The sequence below is a fragment of the Calidris pugnax genome, unplaced genomic scaffold (genome assembly GCF_001431845.1).
Source record: "Calidris pugnax isolate Ruff unplaced genomic scaffold, ASM143184v1 scaffold24, whole genome shotgun sequence".
Taxonomy (NCBI): domain Eukaryota; kingdom Metazoa; phylum Chordata; class Aves; order Charadriiformes; family Scolopacidae; genus Calidris; species Calidris pugnax.
In genome coordinates, this window is record NW_015090922.1 from 24,894,290 (window position 1) to 24,910,471 (window position 16,182).

The 16,182-nt window shown below is 35.5% G+C and overlaps 1 protein-coding gene across 1 annotated transcript in view; it reads left to right on the forward strand.

Annotated features, from left to right (window-relative positions):
- ARID4B (AT-rich interaction domain 4B) overlaps window positions 1–16,182 on the forward strand; it is an 88,290-nt gene that overhangs the window by 31,575 nt on the left and 40,533 nt on the right. Inside the window, exons 3-9 of the mRNA XM_014951025.1 lie at window positions 1,444–1,509; window positions 2,118–2,208; window positions 5,445–5,524; window positions 7,852–7,943; window positions 10,287–10,425; window positions 14,182–14,261; window positions 15,603–15,676. Of these exons, the coding sequence (XP_014806511.1) occupies window positions 1,444–1,509; window positions 2,118–2,208; window positions 5,445–5,524; window positions 7,852–7,943; window positions 10,287–10,425; window positions 14,182–14,261; window positions 15,603–15,676 (622 nt within the window). The remainder of the gene's footprint in view (window positions 1–1,443; window positions 1,510–2,117; window positions 2,209–5,444; window positions 5,525–7,851; window positions 7,944–10,286; window positions 10,426–14,181; window positions 14,262–15,602; window positions 15,677–16,182) is intronic.

Below are 16,182 nucleotides of genomic sequence, written 5' to 3' on the forward strand. Positions count from 1 at the left end.
GTGCTATGTATTTATCATTTCAGTATCAATAGGTACTGTATTTCACAGTTTAGCAGTCTTTGGCAGGTGCTGTACATAGTACAGAATTTTATGTTAACAAAGTAACTACATTACACTGTCATGGAAAGTAGTAAAACTGAAGACTTGCCTGGACTTGTGAAAAGTCTTGAAGGCAGTACGAATTTGACTAAGGGTCAAGACTTTTAGTATTAGAAGAGTGATAGTCCACTTCATTTTCATAGGATGTTACAGCTTTTCTTAGAGAGCTATTTAAGCCAGTTTATTTTGACAGTGTCTCCTAAAACAATTAGCACCGTCATCCATGCCCGCTTATATTTGTGCACCCTCCACAGAAGTTTCAGAATAAGCTGTTTTCTATGTAGGTCTTTATTAAAAAGGAACTAGCGAAGCATCTGCTGCATAAAGCTTACCAGGACTGTCTTTTCAGGATGGTGAAGAAAAGGGAAATACCAACTGAATCTAAACAGGTTGACGATGTGCTGAATGTCTTAATCTTTTATCTGTGACAGAAAGGATCTATGCTGAGAAATACTATGGATTTAAAATCCATACTAACAAATACTGACATCACTTTTTTCAGCTTCAAGAAGAGCCAGTGGTGTCACAATGAGTTTATATTTTGAATATTTATGTTAATAACCAGGTTTGTTGTTTTTTTTTTTTTTTTGAGTATGTATGAATATCTCAAGAAGCAAAAACTGTTGGTATCAAAAATCTTCTCTCCAAAAAGAGTCAAAGCCCCAAGGCATCTTTAAAAAGAAAAACCATTCTGGAATGCACAATAGCAATTTGCTTTGTTTACCTTTCATCTAGTACATTGTGGCTGGCTCATGGTTTTGGATAGAGTTCCTTTTTGCTGTAAAATACATTTAAGATAATTACAGAAAGTAAATAAAACCAGATGTCTCTAAATCAGAATTGATATATTGGGTATTTCATATGAACTAATAGTGACCACAGGTTTCCCATTACTTTGTATTTGAACTGAACTTTTGATTTCTAGGTATAGGTGCTAAACCTATTTGATTTCAGAGCATTGAAATGTTAATGTTTCTTAAAAGTTACACATGCTCAGAACTCTTGGAACTTTCTCCTTTCTTGGTGTGGCACTAGAGCAGTACATATAACAAAGAGAACTGCAGAGATGTTTTGAGCCATTAAACATTGTTGGTAAACTGTTTGTCATTTCCTTTAGAGGTAATGGTTCTATTCTGGAAGATAAAAAATATTTTAAAAGTTTTGATGACTAAGAAATTGTCTCCTCATATTTCTAAGTGACATGAATGAAGCACAGTTTTCAGCAAGTGGAATGCTTATGGTGACTAACTGTAAGATGAGAGTAAGAGATGGGCTATTGCCATCTGCATGTGCTTATGCTGCTGAATTGTATCAATTGATTGTCAGTTGAATTATATTTTTTAGGTAACTTTCAGACATGATTCTTCAACAGTGGAAGTGCAGGATGACCACATAAAGGGTCCCTTAAAGGTAATACTTTTTTTTATATTTTTCTAACACTTTGAAAAGCATTCTTTTTCAGCATTTGTCATAAATATGTATATGCAGTATGGGATGAAAGTGGAAGGTTCAGTTTATTACACAGGCCAGACAGGATCTCGAAGCATACAAGGTAATACTGCAAAGCTAGAATTAGTACACTCTTCATGTTAACTTTTTCCTTTGTAGTTAAAATAAAGGGGATGCAGCATACAGGCTGATGCAAGCCTCTTTGTTCTTTTTGGCCTTAAAGCTACGAAGTTTGACTGGCTCTGATTTTTAGTCACTGTTGCTTTGGCAAACTCAGCTGGAGGATTTGATGGGCAAGCTCTTATACAAGAGAATGACATCACTCAGATTGGTTCTTGTTCCCCACCTGCTGGCAGGATATAATCAGCTCAGTTAGTTGGTTTATTTTGGAGGAATGAAAGAAAGAAGTTTTGAGAGATACAAATATATTTTGGAATATATACTGGAAAAGTATAGTGTAGTTAACATAGATGTAGGTTAGAAATTAACTCTGTTTGCTAAGTACAAAAGTGCTAACTTCATGGCCTGTTTTAGAAGCTCTCCAGTGCTAAGTGGCTTTTGTATTTTAGGTGGGAACTGTTGTGGAAGTGAAGAATCCGGATGGAACATACCAGGAGGCAGTTATCAACAAATTAACAGATGCAAGTTGGTACACTGTAGGTAAGAGAAACAGTTATGTTTTGGTAATTAATGTAGAAATGGATCAGATACGACAGCTTTTAACAAAATGGTATAGCTAGCGTTAGTACTATGGTTGTATGTGTATGTTTATGCTTCTGAGGTGTGAGATTAGCAATTCAGCAAGAAGAATAAGACAGGAGTCCATGCAGATTAAATTTTGAAGGTAGGTGTCATGGAGTTGCAGTTTGTAAATCAAAGTAGGTATCTGTCAAAAATCCTGAACTTGAGAAATAGGAAGCGGAGATGTAAAAGTGGAGACTGAAAAACGTATTTTGTAGATAAAAGTAGACAAAAGCATGTTGACCTTGCAGAATCAGTGAAAGTAGCACAGCTGCTGGCTGTGTAATGCACTTTGAGAGAGAAGTGACTCTAGCAGTAGATGATTAGAATAATCTTTGTCAGGAGGGTGAATGGAATGAGACTGAAATTATCTTTACAGACAGTGATGAAAGCCCTACTTCAAGGGGTAATTGCCATTTACCAGATTTCAGAATTAGCACATGTCTTAACCAGCAATGTTGTCCTAGCATTTTGTGAGGAGTATCTAGTTACTTGTATTGTTAATGGTTTTGTGAGTAAAATTACTATGATTTGGTCAAAAACTTTGTGAAGGGACAGATAGACCTGAAGTAGTACCTTTCCAGAAGTTGTTGTTTAAGACCATTTATGCCACTGCAGCATGCTACTGCATGTAGAATTTAGAGAAATAACCATTTGGGGCTGCTTATGAACTCTTTTAACGCTACAGTATGGACAAGGTTGCTTTAAGAGCATTCCTGTGTGTCTTATATTCATAAGATGTTATTTGAATGTAAATTGTACATCAGTTTGTTTATATGTCTTGTTTGGTGCTACTGCTTTCCTATCAAAGGAAGATATGAACTAAATGAAATTTTTAAAATTCCAACTGGTATAACCTTTTAAAATTAGTGTAGCACAGTTATGTAAATATATTAAATGTCCTTAGTATATTTGCCTATCCTATAAAAATTCTTTAAAAAACTCAAGATATTCCAATCCTGGTAAATAGATACTGTTTTGTCATTCATACAAAGATGTCTTTAGAAAGGTTAAGTGGTATTGTTAACATTTAACTCCCTGTACTGTGAGGGGAAAAAAAGACATAGGATAGTTTGCTGTACTAAAAACGCAGAATTGTGCATATTCAAAAGTAGTCTTATCCCCTTCTGCCATTTTTTTTGGCATTACATTGGCTTTTCTCAGAATTCAAAGGGGTTTTATTTGCATTGTTGCCTCTTTTTTTCCTTTTCCGTGTAGTTTCAGAGTAGCTGTTCTTAAATGCATTACACTCCTGTACGTCTGTTCTATTGTTTTGAGGATTTTTGATTAGATCAGAATGTCATATAAATTCCAGCCATATGTGCCATGCTGGCCATACAAGTCTTTCAGGAAGGTGAAGCTTTTCCTTCAAATCTATTTGTGTTATGGAACAAGATTAAGAATCCCTCTGGCAAGGAGGAGGCCGCAAGCAGATTACCACATAGGATACATAATGTGGCTACCTACCTAGCTCTGAAGAGGTTTACCTCTGTTGTAGTCAGCTTATCCCTTGAAGTGAATAGATATTTTTTTTTTTTTTAATCTCTCATTATGTAAGGAGACTGTTATGTTAATTAACACAAAGTGAATTAGGAACCTGCTGCCTTCTACTTCACATAACTGAGGGGGGAGGCTTAATTATGACCATTTGAAATGCAGCTACAGATCTGTGTGTTTTCTTGTGCAGTTCTTGCCCTTGGTACTTTTCAGCAAATTTTGAAGTGACAGATGTGCATCTATAATGGATATTTTATCCTTAAACAGTTCTCAAAAATTACTGTAGTATAAAACAGACTGGGGAGTGGTAGTCACAAGGGGAAGTTTGTTCATCAACAGTACTGTATATTATATAGGGATGAAAAATTGTCAGAACTGGGTAAAAGTTACTTTCATATCAAATAAATACCAATCAAGAATTTTGATGTACCTTGTTGCTTTTTGTATATTTTTATTTCAATTAGTAAATGTTGAAAACAGAGTGTAGCATCCACTGTCTGAAAGTCAAATGTGGCTGAAAATTAATCTCTGTAATCTTGCCAGGCATCTTTTGCCAATTGACTGCCATCCTCCTAACACTGTTATTTTGACTCCTATTTGTGAAAGCATTTATGTATTTTTAGTTTTCTACCACATGATTGAATTCTAATGAGACTGACAGAATCAGACTTGGCAGTACTGTTGATGGACAGAAGAGAGGATTTGAATGAAGGTGAAAGAGACACGTTAAGAAATTGCTGAAACTTCTAATGTAATATTTAAATCTAATCTTCGGGTTGTTTCTGTGCCCACAAAGTCTTCAAGGTCACTGCAGTGTTGGGGCAAGAGTATAACTGTTGTCACTGTTGGGGAGGGGAGAGGAGGTCAGTTATGGTCTCACTGAATAGTGGAAGCATAGCCCAAGAGTTAAAACTTGTCACCAGGTTTTCATCAGTTAAGTACCGGTAGAAGACTTGACAAAAGCTTACTTTTTATATGACCAGTTTATCAGCTTCTGAAGATTGCACCTTGAATGTGTGGAGTGTGTTTCAGGATTCAGAAGGATAAAGTATGTAGCTGAAGCCAGCTGTATTACAAACTTGTTTCCAGTTGACCTAGGGAGAGCAGAGGTAGCAGGAAGTCTGGAGAACAGGAGCTCCACTGTTCTCCCACTGCAGCTGGTTTTGATGATTGTCTGCACTTTGACAGTTGCCATCTTACTTAGGCTGATATCACTGTTTCATGGCATAGTTGAATGAAGTCAGTAGAGAAAGGTGTTGAACTTTCATATAACACTAAACTAACTTTTTTCTCAAAATATACATTTGAATATTGTAGGAGTTCTGGTTATGTAATAAGTTCTGTAAAATCTGAAATGCTTGAAGAATAACTTTTCAATTCTAGGTTGCATTGATTTTTTTTTAAATTTTGTGTCCTGTTGTATGAATTGTCTGCTCAACTACTGATTGCTTAAGATTCCATCTAGCATATGCCAGCGTGGAATAGCTATGGTGGGACAGCAGCTTATGTATTTGGTCAATCTGTGCAAGTGCTTTACTGGATATGCAGCAGTATCCAGGTACAGCTTTGTTTTTCTGACATCTAAATCAATCACTTACTGATATAATGATTTTTTTTAATCTTTTTTTTTTCTTATCACACTTCCTACCTGCTGACAGTATTTGATGATGGTGATGAGAAGACTCTTAGACGTTCTTCCCTGTGTTTAAAAGGAGAAAGACATTTTGCTGAAAGCGAGGTAATTGAAGAATTTTTTATACAATAACTTTGTATTTAGAAAAATATAAAATTGATATTTTTAGTACCTCAGTCTTCAGTACCTTATTCACATCCACTCTATTAAAACTGCGGATTTAGTAAAATACACTCAAGAGGGTCTGGCTTATTCTTTTTAAAATCAAGAAATACCATGAAATTTTACCACATTCCGTAAGTTAAGAAACAAAATCAGCATTTCATATTTTTCATTTTAATATTATTAATGGTTCATAGATTGTAGGTCACACAAAAAACTGCGATCACAAAACAACTTTGCTTTATATAAAAAAAATGCTTGTAAGTATTCATTTGAAAAAATCAAAATGTGTTACATAAAAAAATGAATGTACCTCTTTGGACGTAATTAATTTCTGCTCGATCTTAGGTAGATGATCAAGCCTAATTTGTAATAGCTCATAAACTTGAAAGATCAGTACTTTTCATTTAAAAGGCAAATTGTAAGTTGCTCTTACCTATTAAATTGAAGACAGTTACCAGTATTTTGAAGATGGTTCATGTCTTAAAGGTGACTTGCATATTAAAAGTGTGCAGACGTTTGTAGCAGATTTGAAATAGTTCAAATTTCAGAATGAGGGCTATTCCTTCTTATTATGTAAGATAACCTGGACTGATGGGCAGATTTATGTAAACATCTTAGAAAGCTACTGAAGACAGGGTTTTTTTTTTCCCCCCCTACATAAATATGCTTTATTATTGTAGTCAGCTGAGCTTGTACCCACTTACTGCATTCTTTTGAAGGTTCAGATACCTTCTAGAATCCTAAGTCAGGATTAATTATGTTAAAAAAACAGGGCCTAATTTGATGCTTAAATCTCAATTCAGGTATAAATGCTGTAATTTTAAGAGGTGTGCTGTTCCTTTGATTAGCTCTTTGTTATTAATGATTAGCACTCCTGAAAACGAAATAGCTTCTGTTCCATAAATGCTATTTTAATATAGTTTCAGGAGTATTACGTTATAGTAAGCAAGTTGAATATTTTAGTCTATAGATATATATTGCTTTGTGACCCATTTGGCTGAACGAGAGTAATTTCAGATTACTGTGTCAGATTCAAAGAAACCTTACATTCGGATGACTCCTACTTTTTATTTTATCATCATTCTTACCCTCTTAGCTCTTGATGTCTTGCCAGAAGTCACTGATACACAATTCATTGTCACCAGCCCTCAATGAAACCTATGTGGTGCATTTATAATTACCTCATGTTTGCATAGGTACTCAGCAGGAAAATTGCATCTCCGGTTTCTTTTGTGACTAGACCAGTGCCACATGACTGTCTTGTTCTGATGTTGCTTTAGCTTCATCTTTGACTTCCCAATGTGTGGGATCTTTTTGGGTGTCCACCATACTCGGAAATAATCATGCATTTACTTTTAAGGTTTAAAAAGCCACTTTTATTGTCTCCACGTCCAACTCTGTCTGACACAGCATACTTTTGAGATTCTTTGTTTCATGTTTAAAAATTAATACATGACTCAGAAGTGTAATTTAGAGGACCATGTTTACTTTGGAAGGTTTTTTGCCTTCTTTCAAAGAAAAAGAGTAAGTACAAAAAATTCTGTGTACCGGGAGCCTTCAAATCTGGAATGCTTATAATTTAAACAGATAATAATAGTTTCAGGAAAATTTCTGTGAAGTCCTTCTATTGATGCTTTAGTATTCTCCCTGAATAGAGAAAATTCTTTCTTTCTCTCCTCCTCTTTTTGTTTTGATGTTAATGCAGTATCAATTAGCACCCTCTCTAATACAATATAGCAACATCTTTAAAGTTGTTTTAGAATCTTTCTGTCTTGTTGAGTTACTAACAAAAATGCATTAACTTATCAAGTTTGCTACTACTGAGTTATCTTGCAGTTTCATTTCATAGGGGACCTTTGTTCATTTATAAGGAGATAATTGGGTGTTTAGTCTGATGATTGGACAGGCAAGAAATTCATCCCATAGAGATGGAGTATCCCAGGTTGGCAGAATACCTGATACTTCATTCTCTGTGTTTGAATGGTACAAAGGCAGGACATCTGGGAAGAATTGTCTATGTGCATTGGACAAAAGGTAATTATTTGTAGGTGGGGAGAAAGTGTGGAAGAAAACTCGAAAACAAAACACCTTGCTTTTTAAAATGGAAGCAGTGATGTCTCTGCTTACTTCTGTATTTCTTTTGTAATGGAAGAGTCTCTCTGTTGACAAAAATTGCTTTAACCAGATTATACGAAGTCATGGTTTGGAGAATAACTTATACCATTTTTTAAATATGTTTATGTGTATGTATTTTTTTATTTCAACAGACACTAGATCAGCTTCCACTCACAAATCCTGAACACTTTGGGACTCCTGTTATAGGAAAGAAAACAAACAGAGGAAGGAGATCCAATCATATGTAAGTTTAACATCTTTATATCTGTGCTGTCTGTATTCAATTCTGATGCCTTCAATGTGTGTGGAGTTTTACTAGTTGTATGTTTAGGCTTCTCTCATTCAAAAACCAGGAAGCTATATGAAAAGTGGTGTTTAGCACTCAGACTGAAAGCCAAGTTTTGCATGTGCTGTTGCATGCAAGAATTACAACATCTTCATGTCATCAGTGTTCATAACAGTGCTGGGTATAGGCAAGAGGTTTTTTGTTGTTTTTGTTATGTAAGTAAGAAAAGACAGTGTCATACCAAGTGGTAGTGTGTTGTTAAGCTATGTTCAGAAGCTTCTCTGTAGTAGAACGTTAGTATTACAAGTGTGCTGGACTCAAAAACCATTACAATGCAGTCTTTGTCCAGCTGATACAAAGTCGTTTTAGAAGGTACTAGAATCCTCATGTAGACCTTGGTTTCTCATTACAAGTTTTCTGAAGGGCTTTTAGAAATAAGTGAACAGTATTACAGTTTGCAGATAGAAAAACAAAGTGCCAGAGTAATGACTTATTTCTTAGGTGCCAAAATTCTTATTGGTTTTGATGTTGAAAAAAGTGACTGTTCTTCTTTGTTGTTTGGAGATGGGGTTATTTTTGGGGGAGGGGATGATGTTTCGGTTTTTGTTATTAAAGTTTTGAGGTGGTAGTGGCTTGGATTACCCTTTCATGCTCTGTCTTTTTGATAGCTTGAAATAAATACTGCCCCGTATATGTAGAGGTACTATGAAATTACTCACCTAGTGATTTACAAATTTGGGATGTATTGAAGGAAAAAGGTGAGGAAAAAACTGGCATACACCACAGAGAATGCAGTTGCAGCATCCCTGGTGTCTGGTGGCCGGGTTGTTGTCTTCTCTGTTTCCCTCTCCGTACCAGACATTATTGTGGCAGAAACAACACAGTTAACGATTAGTACTGACTGAAATGAGTAAAAAGACACAGATGTATAACTGAGCTAGATTGTAATCTCTCTAAAATAGTCCTGGCTTGCTTTCTAGACTTGTTTCTCTTCCCAGAAGAGATTCTCAAACCCCAGAAAGCATCCTGGAAGACTTTAATACTGTATTTTAAAATAAATCACTATTAACAAAGTGGATGTTGGGGGAAAAAAGCCCCAATGCTTTATCAGCACTGCAAATGATGACATTTAGACTCGTCTATATGGTTAAAAACAGGTGCAACTTTGTACTGGAACAGTCAAAATAATGAACCAGAACCTTTTTAAAGCAAAATGTATTTGCACCTTTGCCGATCTACTTACATTCTAACACTTCATTCCATGTGAAATTGAAACAGTCACTGAAATGCTTCACTGCATATCTTTAAAGAACTGTTTCAGGATAAATAGACTTCTTTTTCTCTTTGCTCTTCATTTTCATAGCTGATGTTTCTTCTTCAGACATTATTCCTATTTCAAAATAGCTTTTTATTCTGCATGGCTGTTAAAGTATAAACAGAGAGAGATTAAGAGGAAAACCAAAACAGTTTAGCTTAATGTTGCTCCAAAACTACAACAGTATTTTTGAATGGTGCTTCACTAAGGCCACATTCTCACTGTGTCCTGACAGTATATTTCTATTCCTCCATGTGGATGCATGGTGGTATTTTGTTTGGATTTTGCATATATTACACGTAGATGTGTGTAGTGGTTTAACCCCAGCCAGCAACTAGGACCATGCAGCCTCTCACTCACCCCGCCCCTTCTCCCACAGAAAGGTAGGGAAAAGAGGGAGAAAAGGAGAGGAAAAGAAAAAAAAAATAATTGTGAGTTGAGATAAAAACAATTTAATAGAGCAATAGCAGCAAAGGAAAATAATAACAATCATAAAACAAAAAAATATACAAGGCACAAGTCAGTCTCACCTGCATGGTGAATTGATTGCCCAGCCTGTCCAGAGTAGTCATCATGGATTACACCTCCACCCCTGTCCAACTCCCATTTATGTACCAAGCATGATGTCTATGGTACAGAATATTCCACTGGCCATTTTATTGGCTGAAAAAAAGTGCTTGACTAGTATAAACATCACTTAGCAACAACTAGAACAATGTGCATTATTAACATTCCTATCATATCAAATCTGAAACACAGCAACCACTAGAAAGAAAATCTCAGCTGAAACCGGGACAAGTCTGTAATTTTTGAGTTGTTACTATAATATCCGTATAAATGCTTCTATTCATTTTTACCCTAAACCACTTAACAGGCAATTCAAATCACTATTAGTTATGCTTCTTTGACAATTAGCTTTGGATCTCTTGTGGTTATAATAGGCAAGTTTTGAATAGTTGAGTTTTAAGTCTTTTTCTGTTGTTTAGTCCTGAAGAAGAATCTTCATCCTCTTCCAGCGATGAAGATGAAGATGATAGGAAACAAAGTGACGAGTTACTAGGAAAAGTTGTGTGTGTGGACTGCTTCAGTGTGGATAAAAAGAAAGCTCTGTGGTTTCCAGCCTTGGTAAGAGTCTCATCTTTATTTTAATTTTGTACAGTTACATTCATTTTCTAGGCACGAAAGAAAGGTGGGGTTGTTTGTTTTTTTTTTCATTTTTGATGGATTAATATATATTTTTATTATAATGTAATGTGTTTATTCAAATTGGACTGTATGATAATAGCCAAATGAAATATTATATATGTAAAAATGTTTGTTTATAGTAAGCGATTGCTAATATGTCTTTAGTTTTTCCAAACATCCAGAGCTTGTTGACCTAATTCCACCTCACTGATGTGTTTAGTACCTTTGAACTAAAATTTATGGGGCTTTTTTCCTAAGGTACTGTATATCATTTTTCTGAACTACCAAGTTTTATCAAGGAAGAAAATAGAAAAAAGTGCAAAGAGAGGGGAAGTTTAGTCATTACATAGATATTATTTTTCTAGATTCAATATAAACACATTTGATAATAAGATCAAATGTCCTTTCTTTGTTGCTATGGTAGTAGAGACTTGACAATAAATTTCCTTTAAAATAACTTTGTAGTCTTTCAGTACAACTATTTTCTATCTTCTTTATTCTGGTTTAAAAACACTTTTTAACAAATCAGCTTCTAACAAATACTACTGTTAGTCTAAGGATTGTATACAGACTGACTGATAAATTTGGAAATTAACATATTTCCATATGTGGTACCTCTAGTACCATGCTTTTTAAATTTTATTTTGTTATTAATGGTAAATATTTGAATAGTTTCTCCCTGGCAATGAAAGCTTAAAATGTTTACCTAATTTCAGGAAGACTCATGCTCTGCTTTTGGAAAGATGCCATACAGTAACATTTACTTTTCTTAGTGTGCACAGTAGCTCTCAGTTACAACTTTCTACTCGTCACCTCATGTGTCTTGTAATGCGGTCCAGAGGCTTTCCAGCAGGATGTCTTTTGGAAGGAAAGTAGTAGAGAATGAGTCATTGATGTATTTTTTCAAGAAGGGAGAGGGCAGAATATAGAGCAAGGAGATACCATGGTAATGACAGGTAGCTTTAAGAGAGGCTTTCAGTGATACACAAGAAAATCGAGCTGTGTCTTTATTGAAAGCTGTCATCAAGATTGATGCAGTATCGCCTGCCTCGCAGTTGCGCTCCGAGGAGCGGTCAGTTAGACTGGTTTGAGCTATTTAATGTCACGCTATTGGGTTAGCCCTTCTGGTCATGCCCATGACAGAGAGCAGTTTCCATGGCAGCCTCTCTGGTAGGTATTGGGCTTGCGTGTGACTAATGTAGTGCTACTCAGGATGGCTGTGGGTCAGACCTTGAAGATTAACTGAATTGTTGCTTATGCTCTCAAGGTGTACTAAAGATACACACTGTTATTTCTTTGGCTTTACTTTGGAGATTGGAATAGCTCATTCTCATGGAAAGCTTCCTGCAATGAATGAGAAGCAGTAGGGGGATAAAGATTGAGGGTGGAGCTCGTTAACTCTGAAATAGCTTATCCTAGATTAACTGTTATTTTAGTAATCAGGTTTATAGCTCTGCAAATAAACATCATATTGCATTTAACCTGAAAGGTTGTGCCAAAGAATAGATTTATGCCCCAAATAACTTACCTTTTTTTTTTTTCAATCCCTTCCCCTGTAGCTATGCCTCTCCATTCTTTTACCTTGTAAGCAGGTTACACCTGCTATATTGACAAAGTAATTTTATCTTATTATTGATAAATTTTGCTTTAACTTTATATTATGCTAAGTGTAATTATGAATAATGAAATGAAAATTCAGGTTTAATATGCTGAAGAATTCATATCCCAGCATTACTTTGTTGTTATTTATATAGTGTACAGATACACTTTATATAGGCACAGAGGACATCTGCAAGTATATTATGTGAAAAGAAGTTCAGGGATTAGTCTAGACCTTTGTAGCAAATAACAGTTAAGATTAGTAGTGGAAACTGATTACTTCAGATACTAGTCCTGTAACCAGATAGACTGTCACTTGCAAATGTAAAACTGTCTAAATTTGGTAAAAAATTATTCTGAGAACTCAGTGATTGATTACATTGTTTTAATCCTGCAGGCATGGGATGTGGTGGTTTGTTTGGTTTTGTTTTGGTTTTGTTGGGCTCTTTGGGGGGGGGTGGGTTTGTTGAGAGCAATGGCTAATTGTAATTGTAAAAAGGCTTGGCTGTTGCTCCTTATGTCAGAGAGTGTGATTTAGTAAGCCTCATAGCATTGCTTAGTTTTAATGTGTACTTAAAGGCTTTTGGAAGGTGCAGTGAGGAAATCAGCTTGCAGCGTTTTCAGAAAATTGAGTTTACATAGGATCATCTCTCTCATCCTCCTGTGACTCCAGTGGAGTTTGTTTTGCGAGGAAATCGAAAAAACTTGATTCAGGCAAAATTGAGGTGATGTTGCTAAAGGCACTAGATCAGGTTGTGGTAAGTGGTTTTCCAGCCTCTGAATGGATTTCTGGCTATTGAAATCTTGATGCTTCTAGAAAACCAATAGCTAAAGCCAGAGGGGCATTTCTCCATCTTTGGAGAGCTAGGAGATTGCACCTGTCTAAATAGGGGATGATAATTGCTGTCTTTTACATTGATATTTAAACACTGTTGCAAACTGCACTTCAAACTGCATTTCAACTAGTAAGTTGTAGTTTTGAAAAGTAATTTCTATGGAGACTATAGAATGCATTGAATTCAGAGACTTAGGCTGTTAAGTTTTATTTTTCTTGAGAAGCATATTTAGCCTGTGCTGTGTGATACACAACTCTGGTTCCAAATCCGTTGGGAGATTTTGACTTTAACTTCTAAAATACTATATGGCTGGTGACCTATGTAAGTAAGGAGCATAAAACCCTTTTGTCATGCAGTATCTTTTTTGTTTTGGTGGAAAAAATAGGACTGAAAGCAGTTGGTGTAAGAGAGAAAAGGTATTTACCAGGGCTAAATTAAGGCAGCAGTCATTTGCTGCTTCTTGGCGTTTCATAGCAGACAGAATTTTCTTAACTTTCAGGGAACTACACATACTTGGAGAGGGGAGAGATGAGTGACACAGAGGGTTGTTTTTCTGTTCTATAACTCTGGAAATCAAATATGTACTTCGTGACATTTCTGAAGTTTTTTAACTAGTGACTTGTATACTGGTTTAACAAACCTTAAGTAGCTTTTAAAATGGCAACAAGTAATTCGTTGTCTCAGTGCTAAACTTGATTAGTCTACTTCTTGAATTAAAGAACCTATAATAATATTGGTACTTGAGGCACTTTTCTTTCCTAGGTAGGTAACTTATGCAATTTTATAATGGAGGATTAATTTCATAAATCCTGTATGCATTTCTTTTTGAAACTAACTTTGATTGCATCCTTGCAATTTCTGGAAGTTTTTCAGAAGAGGTTTCTAACTCAGGTGGCAGCACTTGGTGGAAGGTGTGTGTTTGTAGGACGAGGAATAGAATAAGCTGTAGAGGCATGACAGGTACTTAACTTTTGTAAGAATGCTGTTCCTGCTTATGTCTCTGGCAGCAGCTGTCAGTTCCCTCCAGGAAGTGAGCGTGAACTCATACATTCAGTAATTTCAGCAGGTCATCACTTCTGTGTTTTGAGGCATCTCATTTGCTCTCATCTCAGAGTTCTTAAAGAGAAATGAACCCAAAAGGGTTTTGAGAAGCATTGGTATATACTATTACTCTCTATGGTGTTTGTGGGTGGGGTTTTTTTGTTTGTTTTTGTTTGTTTGTTTTTCCTCTCTAAACTTTGCATTTGTAATATCTTTGCAGGTGGTTTGTCCAGATTGTAGTGATGATATTGCAGTGAAAAAAGACAATATTCTTGTTCGCTCTTTCAAGGATGGCAAATTGTGAGTAGGAATTCAGAGATTGATACTTGAATAAAATCTGTATCAGTCAAGTGAAATGTAGTGTGAAATGTGCTGGATAAAGTATTAATAAATTCAGTAAGCTCAATAAGTTTCTGCCAGGACTTTTCTCATGTTTAGAAAACTGTTAACAGTCTACATTGTGATGAAATTAGTCTTGAACTTTGTCATTATTATTAATGGGATACATAAATCTATCTGTCTTAGTTTTAATTTCATTGTTACAATGGTGGCAAACAAAGCCATATTGCGTGACTTCAAGAATGGCCGGAGACTCTTCCTGCTCCATTTGGAGTAGAGAGATGTGGCCATAAGCTTACCCAGCTACACAAAGGGGTGGGTGGGGGTGTGTGCCTGCAGGCACGGACACCACACACATACACAGAAATTCTTTTTTTGAGGTAACAAGGCATATGTTTATCTCAGTCTAGAATACAACTGCCTAGTATCATGTTCTTTGAAACGAGCTGTGGTACTACTCAAAGTAGGAAAGAAAATAGAGAAACATAGAAACCCAGGCTGTGTGGTATTTGCAGTAGAATAAGGAACTTTGTGTTCTTAAAATCATGTTGGTCAGGGATGGGGGTTGATGGATGAAAATAGAATTATTTTTTGTGTGTTTTAGTTCTTAATTAAGAAGTTGCAGCTATTTATTGTGCTTGGTTCAATTTAACAGAATGCTTTTGCAGAAAGGATATGGAAATATTTAACAGTTTCTTTGTGGTTTAATTACTTACTGAGGCTAGGCTATTGCTTATCATTTGATAGCATCAATGCATGTCACTGGAGATAAACATGTGTGCACACAAGCACTTGCCCCCAACCCCTAAGCTGCAGTTCAGATTTGCTTCCTTGGATTTAGCCACAGTAGAAATAAAAAAGTGATTTGTTCTTTCAATTTGGAAGTCTTTCTTTTCATACTGACAGTTTATGCTAATACTCATTTCTGGTTTAAGCAAGGCAGGGTTTTGTTGTTTGTGAATGAATAGTTACTTGCTAAATCAACATGAGGTTTTTGTTCAGTAATATAATTTGGGAGATTCCAGAAACTACCTGTCAGTGGAAGAAGAATGCTTTCTTTAGTATGCAGTAAATGCATATGGATGTTCTGACCAAATTAATGTAGAAGTTTTGTTTATAATCCACTGACTAATACTGTACCAGACTAACACTATAGAATCATCAAGATATAATTCAAATGCTTCTTCTGTATGTTTACTGTGTGTTATAGTCTTAGTGACAGCTCTGTATTATACTGTTAATTTGGCTTTAAAATATTTTAAAATATTCTTTTATTTTTTTAACACTTTCTAAATTATCTAGCGTTTCTGTGCCAAGAAAAGATGTTCGGGAGATTAGTGAAACGTCACCAAAGCCTGATGCTTTGTTAAAACAAGGTAATAATAACTGTCTATGAGAAATCTACTTTGTTATATAAATTGGACCAAATTTATGGTAGATCGGTTCATGTCTTAAAAATGTTAAAATACAGGATCTTTTCCTATATATTGAAGGAGAACATTTCTGAAGATCTAGAGGAACTTCTTTTAATTGAAAAAACACCAAACAATCCCAACAAAAAAAAACCCCACAACCAACCACTCTACTGCATGTGTTTTAAAGGTAGAGTGACAAACAAAGGATATAATAATACAGTGCACACTGGCTTTACAGGTTTCATATTCAGCCTTTCGCATTAGATCTCCATAGGGTTATTCTCACCATAGTACCCCTAATAAGGAAGTTGCCTTTATGCATTCTCAAGAAACTGGAATTGTGGATTAATTTCAAAGTTTAAGTTTGTGCAATCAAATTCTTGGAGTTAGCTTGTGCTTCTTTCTTTCCCCTTCTCTTCCTTGTTTGATATATCTGAAAACCACAGTGTAAACATATTGGAATAGGG